The sequence below is a fragment of the Antrostomus carolinensis genome, unplaced genomic scaffold (assembly GCF_000700745.2).
Source record: "Antrostomus carolinensis isolate BGI_N321 unplaced genomic scaffold, ASM70074v2 scaffold2752, whole genome shotgun sequence".
Taxonomy (NCBI): Eukaryota; Metazoa; Chordata; class Aves; order Caprimulgiformes; family Caprimulgidae; genus Antrostomus; species Antrostomus carolinensis.
Window position 1 is genome coordinate 106,330 of NW_010301455.1, and position 10,324 is coordinate 116,653.

The window sequence follows — 10,324 nt, forward strand, 5'->3', positions numbered from 1 at the left end:
GCTCTGCTGAGACTGTCCTGTGCCTGTTTCCTCTGGGCTCAGAGCTTCAGGATGGAGACAACACTCACAACCCCTCACTGTTCTCTTTATTTACAGACACAACATCAGCTGGGGGTGTGGAGCTGAGAAATGGCACTTGGCGAAGCATCTGCCCACCCAGACAGCCCTGTGCCTGCAGCAAGGTCTTTGCAAGCTGTGCAGTGGGAGGGCGAGTAGATGCACAGTGCAGGCTCCATGATGTGGGGAAGCCCACTGGTCAACCAAAAGGCAATGCACCTCTCTGTGGCTGAGCCTTCTTTGCCCTTCTGAGTCATCTATTTCCACCGGCCGCCCACCATGGTCTTCCCACGGGCACCCTTTGACCTGGAAAGGAAACAGAAAAGCACGTGCAAAAAGGTATTCACAACCATGAAAGAAGGGACAAGGTGGATGCCATCAGCAGTCCTGCAAAGAGGACTGAGTCATCTCCAGATGATGCTCACTGCCCTGTGGGGAAGAAGTTTTCCAGTGGCTCCAGGTAAAACCTTGGGATCTGATTCAGTCTGTGTGTTTTGGGATTCCATGGGAACAAGCTCATGCATTTTGCCAGGTGTTTCTAAGGATCCCAAATTCTTTTTGCATGTTTCTCCCTCCCCAAGATCTTTCAGAAAATAATCAATGAGTTAGATCTTCGGTTGTGGAGGGACACCAATGGCTGTAGGATCCTTCTCCCAAGAACCAGAAGCTGTGAAGCTGTTAGCCAGGACCCACCACATCACTCTCATTAATCAGCATCAGGGGAGCAGGTTTTGAGCATTGGTCAGCAGAGAGGAGGAGGAGGAGGAGGTTTGGGTGGACAGTGAAGGGCATTTCTGGCACATCACCCTCAGAGTCACCAGTGTAGCTTTGGCTGCCAAACCTTGGCACTGCCTCCTCCCTCTGCTGCTACCCTGATGTTAGCCCCAGCATCCATGCAGCACGCGTGCAGTGGGACACACACAGCCCTTGGGAAACACCTGTACTCACCCTTTGCTGCAGAAACAGACCATGTTGGGGCAGAAGAGAAGAGAGATTTAGTGTAAGTGAGTGGGAGATGCTGCTACTCGACACACGGGGCAGGCTGACCACCTCCCATGTGAGACACCAGGGTGGGATGGGGATGCGAGAGCAGCATGGTGCTCCCAAGGGTGGGCATTAAACACCCACCTCCAACCTTCTACAAAGGGTTCCCCAGTCCTGTACAGGGAACATGGGCATGATGACAGGCTCCCCTGACCTTGTGGGGCTGCACAGCTCCCACAGCCCGTGGGGTTTCCCTTCCTACACAAACTGGGATCTCCAGCACCTTCCCTGAGATGCTGGGCAGAGCCACTGCAGGGATGGAGGTGGCTGGAGGTTGGCAGGACCCCACAGGACAAAAGGCTCCATGTGCAGAGGTGGGGTCTCCTCAGGGTCTATGCCCCAGCCCAGGTCTCTGGGGCAGCGGGAGGCTGGTGGAGGTGGGAGGTAATGGGGGTCTGTCAATGGGAGCAGAGCAGCACAGATTGAGGTCCCTGGGCTGGACCTGCAGGTCTATGAACACCAGATAGCAGTGGGACTAGAGGCAGGAGTGGGAAGGACAGGAGGTGGATCTGTGAGGGTATAAGAGAGCCAGGAGATGCACAGGGAGGGAATTGGGGCAGGGGAGCAGGGAGCTGGAAGCGGGATGCACAAGGAAGGATGCTCAGCCTGCCTGGGGACTTACACTTTCTGGTGGTCACTAACACGGTTTCGGAGGACATTGATCTGCAAGAAAAACAGAGGTGGATGGTGAGGCCTGGCGAGATGCCCCACGCTGAGCTGGGGATGAGAGTCAAGATGAAGATGCAACACTGCTCTCTATTCCCCAGCGGTTCTTGCACAGGGTTTAGCACGGGGCTGTGATGTGCAGTGCTGCGGGAAGCCTGTTGCGGTGCAAAGCACATGTCCCCAGGAGCTGGGAGATCACAGAGCCACCCCACAGCCCCTTTCACCAGCGGTCACATCCTCCAGCATTTCATAGCTGTGTGCTCAGCCTTGTCAGGGTGGCTGACAACCACTGGGAGGGTTGGTTTGATCCTGGCTCATCTCCAAAAGGGAAGCAGATGTGCAGAGCCTCTTGGGTGTTTGTCACCCCACGCACAAGGAGGGGGCACAGTCCTTTCCTGATGCAGTCCCGCGACAGCACCATCAGTCAGACAACCCATTGTGCCTCCTAGATGGGGAGCAGAAGGAGCAACCAGGCACACAGAGGGCAACCAAGCTCACGGAGGATCTCACAGCTCACCTCGTATTTCTGTCTCTTAAATTTTTCCTGCAGGTCAAATTTCTCAGCTTCCAGATCACGGATGGTTTGCCACAGCTCCTTGGCCTTGTCCCTGTGGGAAGAGCTGGCTAGTGTCAGTGCAGAAGAGGGACGTGGCTCACAGGGAGCTCACTGCAGGGGACAGGGCAGTGATGCCATCATCTCCCCTTCTCCCCCAGGACTGGTCACTGCAGGTTCCATCCCCAAACGGGGATGTGTTAGCTGGAGGGCGATGCCAGTACCACGCGTGGACCAGAGCCCTGGTGAGGTCGGGAGGGATGGGGACATGCATGTCCCATGTGTGTGACCCTGGCTCCCTCTGATGGCCAGCGCTGTCTGCAGCAGCCTGGCAGTGGTGGCCCGGCAGAGCCAAGGAGCCCATGTCCCCAGTGGGGTGTCACAGCCCGTCTCCCAGCTGTGCCATCACCCTCTTGTCTGGGCTGTAAGCCCCAGGCAGCCCACTCCAGCCCAGGATCCTGCCCCAGGAGGTGGGAACCAAACCAGAGCTCATGTCTAGGACATCCCTCCTGCAGCCCATGCTCACCTCAGCTTGTCTTCATTCAGGTGGTCAATGTTCAGGGGCTTCCGCCGTTCACTGAGGATCTTCTTCTTCTTTTCCCTCTCTGTTTGCTTCTTTCCACCTTTTTTCTCTGACTGGGGAAACCATCAGTCCATTAGAGGGAAGAAAATCTGCCCAGTCTTTGTCTTACCCCTGTCGTCAGTTGTGCCTCCAACACCCTCAGCTTTGGGGACTCCAGAAGCACAAGGTTCTCAAGGAAATTTTGGCAATAGTGGACAAGACAAACCCTCATCCCCATCCCTGTCCCTGAGGCCAAGGCTAGACCTGCCCTGTCCAGCTCTTGCAAAGATCTCCCAGCTCTCTTTGGCCCTCCCACCACTGCTGTGACCCAACAACAGTGGCCTGTCTTCTACTTGTAGAAAACACAGTCTACCAACACTGGGAACATGTACAGTGCTGTGATACCAGCCCAGGGTTGAACACTTCCCAGGAGCATTTGTGGTTTCATTGCAACCACCTGGGGTAGGATCATACCTTCTGCATGTAGCCTCCAAAATGTAGCATGTTGGAGAAAGCTTTCTTCTTCCGTGCTTCCTCCTCAGCCCTCTTGCGCGCCTCCTCTTCCTCTTTGCGAGCTCTTTCTTCCTGCCAGGGTCAGAAGTGGGTCAGGAGCAGAGAGATGGAGACTTCACAGATCAGCTTGCATGTAACACACAGCTCATGCTCCCATGTGCTCCATGGCTGGACTTGTGCTACCCAAGACCAGCCTGAGCCCCCTGTCCCCGGAGGGAGACTCACGGCCATGCGGGCTTGGCGCTCCTTCTCCCTCTCGCTGCGAATCCGCTGCTGCTCTGCCCTCTCCGCTCGCCGTTGTTCCTGCAGAAGGAGAGGATGTTGGCTTGGACACTCTGGGGAATCTGCATCCTCTGTGACCTGTGCATCCCTGACCCCAAAAGCCCTGAGAACCGCAAGGGCAGATCTGCTGCTCCTGTGTGTACTAAGGGAGCATGTGGAGCAGTGACCATGGGGGAAGGTGCATCTCCGTTAGGCACCACAGCATCACAGCAGCCAGACCAGGGGCTTCCCAGGCACTGGGGCACAAAATCTGGCTCAAATCTCAGGCTCTGTCTTGCAGGGACATGGGATGTCTCCGGACCGCGGCTCTGTGCCCACAGGGAAGTGGGTGGCAATAGCAACAGAGAAGGAAGAGTGCAGACATACAATTCTGTCCTTAAGGTTGATGAGCTCCTCTTCCTCCTTCTTCCTACTTTCAAAGTGGGCTTCAATGAGGGCCTGCAGTTCATTCAGGTCCTTCTCCATGCGCTTGCGGTGGATGTCCTGCACCGGATAGAAACAGCGGCAATGGCTACATGGCCACCAGCGAAGCTCCCCAGGAGCTGCAGAGCTGCTGGGGACAGTGAGGAGAAGCGACGTGAGGGGATCACCACGCAGGGGTTGGCATTGAGTGCTCTACTTACATCAAAATCCAGTCTCTCACCATCTGGGATTTTGGGAGGCACCAGGTTTGGCATGAAGACCCTGCAATCGAAGGTGAGCAGGAGGATGGTCAGCCTGCAGCAGATACCTGGGACAGAACGGTGCCTTTCACCCATGCACTGATCTACCCAGCCCTCATCTCTGAGCCTCGCAGTCCTCAGGGATGCAAAGCGAGCACGTTTGCAGGATAGGGAAGTGTAAAGCTGCTTGCTGGAGGTTGCCAGCTGGACAGGCTCAGAGGAAGACCTCTGGCCTTCCTGGGAAGCACTCCAAGGCGCCTGCATGGCTGGAATAACTCTGCAAGCTGCAGGCAACTTGGCCATGACCCTTTGCCAGGCACCCTAGGTCTGGCAGCCACCCCACTGCTCACCCAAAAGATCACAGAGGAATGGTGTGCCCCAGTGTGATCTGGCACAGGGAGCTGGAAACCATCCTCTCCTCCTCTGTGGGCTTGAGGGAGGACAGGAGAAGCTCAGTAGGGGCACACAGAGACACAAAGGGGTGAAGATATGGTGGCTGAGGACAGACCTGCCTCCCACACCGCAGCATCCCATGGGTCCAGGAGGACCCACAGGTTTCTGGCAATGGTTCACAGTCCCGCTCCTTCAGGCAGGTGCTCCTGTCCCTGGGATGCTGGTGCTCATGCAAATGTGTGCTTCATGCCAGCCATGGCCAGGAGCACACTGCAGAAACAAGACCCTGGCTGTGCCATGGACTCTGTACCCCAGGCTGGGGCACACACTGATTTTTTTCCAGCTGTGGGGCCACAGGGCAGCTGGGCTTCCCCCAAGAAGCACACAAAATGCTTCAAAACTGCCAAAAGACCTCATTCTCAGGACGTCCTTTGTATTCTGTGTTTATCTGCCTATTTCTCTCCCTTTTTCTCTCCATGTCCCAATCTCACCCCGCTTTCATGTTTTTGAGATCTCACTGTCCCATGCCCTTTATGGATCATGGTGCTAAGCCCATCACATGGAGCTTCTGCCCTGGCACAACTCCCAGGTCAGACCTTGCACCAGAGAAAATGCACCAACGCTTACTTGGGTTTTGGCTTCGATTCACCTGCAGGTCCCCAGGAGAAGGAGAAAAAGACAATGTTAGTGTCACGGGAGCATTTACTTTCACACCTTGACCCAAAACCCACAACACTGAGCTGAGCTACCCCTCTGTCCCAGCAGCACAGGTTGCACTGTGGATCATCCTCCAGCGAAGAGGCATGCAGTGAGGTGTTCATCTGTGTGCCAAAAGCCAAGACACACATTGGTGCTCCTGGCTGAGCAGAAAGGTGTTTGGTACCACCTTACACAGGTGAGGGGACGGTCCCTCCCACCCCAGAGAGGAACAAGGATGGATACTTCACCTTCCCCAGGCTCCTGCTCTCGGTCCCCCTCTCCACCTGTGGAAAACACCATGCTTTGGCTCCCGGAGGCCAGCCCTACTGTGCACCCTGCCCATGGACACCGTGGGATGGTCCAACCAGGATGTTCCCCTCTGTCCTGTGTTCATCCCCACTGCAAAACACAGCTCCATCCTTCCAGGATGAACAGGCAGCTCCCTCATGGACATCCCTCACTCACAGACAGACCAGGAGAGTCCCAGATCCTTTCCAGGAGGAACCCAGACAAGCTTTGAAAGAGCTCAGGATGGGAAAGCAGCAGCACTACCCATTCTCCTGCTGTATTTTGGGTGGGTTTCTTACCTAGGCAGCACAAAGCCATCCCTCCTGCAAGCCTCCTGCAGCCCCAGCCCTGGCCAGGACAGCTCTGCACCATTTACTGCAGATTCTCACTCTTCAGCAGCAAGTGAATTAAACACCAAAAACCTCATTACAAGGGCCCAGTGTCTTTGGGAACTGGGATCAGGACTGAAGTGCCCAAAACCATCTCTCCTCCACTCCTGATTTACCTTCTTCTGGTGCTTTCGTTTCATCTTCTTGTTCTGTTTCAAAAGTAATAGGAAGAATATGAGCATCTGTGGGTGAGGGCAACCACATCCCCCCAGAACGGAGGGGTCCCAGCACCCTAACTCAGGGTGCACAGCTGGGATTTGAGCCTGCCCCACCAGCTGTGACAGCACAGGGACACACATCAGGCCATCCCAACCTCCAAAGAGGTTTCCTGAAGTCCAGTGCTCTTTGGATGGTGAGAAACATCAGAGCATGACCCCAGCTCTGGAAATCCCTGCTCTAAGGCTACAAGGACCTCTTGGTGTAAAAAGGCTTAACTAATTGCTGGCATTATTTCAGAGCGCTGGACACAAACTGTTTGATCAGCAACCAGCAGAAAACACGACTGTCCTCATGTTTGCAACCCAAAGGTGGTTGGTAGATCAGGAAAAGGCAGCTCAGTTTTGACACCTCCTTACTGATATGTGCAAGAGCTGCCCCTCTGTGCTACTGGCCCATTGTCACAGGCCACGCTGGGGCATCTCAGACCCTCCTTGGCATCCCACCCGAAGCAGAGCATGGCTCCAGCCAAGCTGGTGAAGCCACCACACACCTTCTGCCTTGGTTTCTTCAGTCTCCTCCTCTGCCTCCTCTACCTGTTCTTCCTGACCTGTGGAATAATGGTCAATGTGAGTCCAACAACCACCACTCCCACTGGCTCCCTACAGACCCCGGTATCAGGACAGCTGCAGCCTGGAGCCATCCAAGAGACAGACCCGGGTGAGACGTAGCCACAGGATAAAGAAGCCATGGCTCAGAAAGCAAAGGGCTTCGCTCTAACCTGTACCCAAGGGCTGCTCTCTGTGCTTGGGCAGGGGGGGGAAAAAGATAATAATAATAAAAAATATTTATAGCCTCCTCCTGGTTTGTCCCTCATTCCCTCTCATGCTATCATGCTCTTATACCCCAGAATGAGGGGAAGGGATTTCCATCTGTCTCCTCTAGCCAGTGAAGAACAAGACTGACTGGCACTAAAGAATGTCACAGTCTCACTTATGACACTTGTTGGAGCATTTTTCCACTGGAGGGAGCAGTATCCCCACAAGAGTCCTCCACTGGAGTCAGAGTTATGTTGGGGCTCACAAGTCCTGGGAAGACTTGTGGTCCCACAGCAAGAGAGAAAGGAAGAAAAGAAGATACAGTAAACCACAAGTGCACTTGGTTGATAGATGTAAGAGAGGAGCCATGGACACAGGACAGCACAGCAGGGCAGGAAGGGTGGAGTGCAAGAAGCAAGAGAGAGAAGTGGAAGAATGAAAGAAAACCATTTCCCAACCAGGGAGAGGCAAAAGACACACCGACCCACGACATATTCACAGCAGCAGTGGAGAGATGAAATAAAGAAAGGTGTAATAACTACCGTCTTCTTCCTCCATCCATTCTTCCTCTTCTGAGCCAGGGAGGAGGGAAAGGAATAAGCGCAGAGGTTAGTTGGATGCCATAAAGCTGTGGAGTGTGCATGAGATGAGGACTCGCACTGGGGTGCTTTCCCCCTTTATGCCTCTCTTTGTTTTTAACATTCAAGATGTTTTTGCCACACAGCAGCCCAGGCTGCCCAGCAGTGCTCTGAAGCAGCAAAACCCACCTCCCCACCCAGCCCCAAATGCACAGCCCAGCTGTGTCCCAAGGCGGCTGCGTGCACCGTGGGGTTTGCTTCTTTGTCAGACTGAGGCAGTTGGAGGTTTGTGCTTGAGCATCATTAATGTACATTCAGCTGAGGCTCCAGCTCCCATTGAGTTACTGGGTGCACACCTCTGCCAGTGCTCGAGCCCAGCGTTTCCACCCCTGTTTTAAGTCAAGAGATCACTCTGACAAAAGAGTTACTGAGAAAATTCAGACTGGTTTTGATCCTACTGATGTTTCAGGTGGAGAAATCTAGAACATGGTTTCATCTGCCTTTCCTGGTCATGGTTTGCCCATTGCAGTCAAGGAGCTTACCACCACAACCCACCCATGAACCGATAGCACTTGTCTCTTGGTCCTGCAACCACCAGTGAAACACTTACCTTCTTCCACGTACTCCTCTTCATACAGCACATGTGCGCAGGGGAGAGAGGGAAGGGAAAGAAGATGCAGGTTATTGAAGTTGCTCTGATCATTTCATAGCTTCAGCCTCAGAGCAGCTGCAGATGCTCCATGTCCTCTTACCTTCCTGCTCCCTGCAAAGCACAACACAAATTTGTGGAGTTACAGTGATCTGCTGCAACGGGGCAGGTGTGTCCATCAGTGAGGCCAAAGGGGAATTTGAAATTTCCTCAAAGCTGGCTCCCCTTTTCCATAGCAATGGGTAATGACTGCTGGGCAGGCTGCTGTGTGACATGCTGTAAGGTGACAGTGGGGATGGGACAAAGCCCAAATCACCCCACAGTCTGCAGATGGCAGGAGCTGAAGTGCTCGACTGCCACTTCAACAGCAGTCAGAGCACAACACCATTTTGCAGCTTGAGAAGATAGAGTGACCATGGCCTGTAATCCTAGAAACAGGCATCTCACATCCCATCTTTGCCCCAAAGTCCTTTCCTGACTTTGGGGAAGATGCACAGTCTGTCCTCGGCTGTGCTGGGGGGGACAGTGGGGACAGGGGTCAGAGTGATTGCCGAGAAATGCAACTCTGTTGTGGCATTTAAACGTGAGAGAAGGATTCAGATCTACTGAATCCTTCCCTTATGGGGACAAACATCCCTTATGGGGACAGACTTTTCAGCAGGGCCTGTTGTGATAGGACAAGGGGTGATGGTTTAAAACTAAAACAGAGAATAGATTTAGGCTAGATGTAAGGAAGACATTTTTTACACTGAGGGTGGTGAGACACTGGCCCAGGTTGCCCAGAGAGGTGGTAGGTGCCCCATCCCTGAAAACATTCAAGGTCAGGTTGGGGCTCTGACCAACGTGGTCTGGTTGAAGATGTCCCTGCTCACTGCAGGGAGGTTGGACTAGAGACCTTGAAAGGTCCCTTCCAACCCAAACCATTGTATGATTCTGTGTTTCTATATGTTTTCTGCCGGTGGATGAGATATAGGAGCTGTGTTTGAACTGATCCCTCTAACCCTGTATTGCAGATATTGAGTCTCTTCTCTCCAGGGGGCACCTCATGGCCCAGCATCCCTCACCAGCAAAAGTTGCCCTCAAATTTGGGCCTTGGGAAGTGATGCTCTGGATGTGGCAGAAGAAACCCATCAGCAGCAGAGCGATGACATCAACTTCTCCCTGGTTTAAGCTGCAGCATTTGAATGCAGGGTCTGTCCCTTGCCACGTTTGTGCTGATACCGCTCCTGATGCAAAACTCCCCACTGCTGGGGGTCTTGGCACTATCACAGCAGCGATGCAGATGGGCACAGGGTGGGGGGATTTCATGCTGGGTGCTGGGGTAATGACAAGAGCCAGTGCCCTCTGAACGGCACCTCTAAGCCACCCTGCAACCCTGTGGGAAAGTGGGAATAAGGAGAAAGAAAGAGAGTTTAAAAACACACCACTTACTGCTCATATTCTTCGACGACCTCTTCAGAGTCTGACATGCCTGGTTATCTAGCAGAATTCAAGGCAGATTGGAAAAAGCGAGGGTTAGGAGCTGAGATAAGGACAAGCACAGCCTGTCCTCCAGCGCCCGAGACCTGGGCACCAAGATGCTGCGTCTCTCCAAAGCACTTGGTGCTTCGAGCTGTCCCAGCCAGGCTGTGACAGTGTTATCTGGGCAGAGATAAGGCTCCTCGCTCCCCTCCTGTCCCAGAATCACAGCTCGCCCCAATGAGGAGGCAGAAGATTAGACACAGCCTCATGCAACACTGATAACTGCTGTCAGGAGCCGTGTCCAGGACACGCAGCTCCCTCACCACAGCCAGCTCAGGCTGCTGTGTTTGCTCAGGGCACAGGAAAATAACCCAATTATAACGTTCAGCTTGTTTTGCTTCCTGACTATTCTTAGCTTGGTTGGGATACAGAAACTTGCAGGGACATCCTGTTATCTCAGACTTACAGCCCTGCACAGGCCACAGCATGAGATCTCAGTGAGAACTCCCAGCCCAGCCCCCCCAAGCAGAGAATGTGCTCTGGAAAGGAGCGAT

The 10,324-nt window shown here is 53.8% G+C and overlaps 1 protein-coding gene across 3 annotated transcripts; it reads right to left on the reverse strand.

Annotated features, from left to right (window-relative positions):
- Positions 1–279: 279 nt before the first annotated feature.
- TNNT2 (troponin T2, cardiac type) lies at positions 280–9,781 on the reverse strand. Of its 3 annotated transcripts, XM_029083882.1 has the most exons (17): positions 9,741–9,781; positions 8,413–8,423; positions 8,271–8,288; positions 7,625–7,654; positions 6,818–6,874; positions 6,225–6,257; positions 5,680–5,715; positions 5,360–5,381; positions 4,301–4,361; positions 4,044–4,160; positions 3,621–3,698; positions 3,357–3,467; positions 2,847–2,956; positions 2,285–2,375; positions 1,724–1,764; positions 1,006–1,011; positions 280–363 (listed from the first exon to the last, which is right to left on the reverse strand). In XM_029083882.1, exons 1-17 carry the CDS (start codon positions 9,776–9,778, stop codon positions 315–317), a joined length of 909 nt encoding a protein of 302 aa, XP_028939715.1. In that variant the 5' UTR covers positions 9,779–9,781; the 3' UTR covers positions 280–314. The 3 variants fall into 3 exon arrangements, with proteins under 3 accessions (XP_028939715.1, XP_028939716.1, XP_028939717.1); XM_029083883.1 differs by lacking the exon at positions 7,625–7,654 and having other exon boundaries at positions 9,741–9,778; XM_029083884.1 differs by lacking the exons at positions 5,680–5,715; positions 7,625–7,654 and having other exon boundaries at positions 9,741–9,778.
- Positions 9,782–10,324: the final 543 nt, after the last annotated feature.

Coding starts and splice junctions, on each gene's coding strand:
- TNNT2 (XM_029083882.1), bottom strand. CDS start 9,778: ATGTCAGACTCTGAAGAGGTCGTCGAAGAATATGAGCA. Junction 5,716..6,224: donor AACGAAAGCACCAGAAGAAG/GTAAATCAGGAG, acceptor TGTTTTCCACAG/GTGGAGAGGGGGACCGAGAG. Junction 4,362..5,359: donor GAATCGAAGCCAAAACCCAA/GTAAGCGTTGGT, acceptor CTTCGATTGCAG/GGTCTTCATGCCAAACCTGG.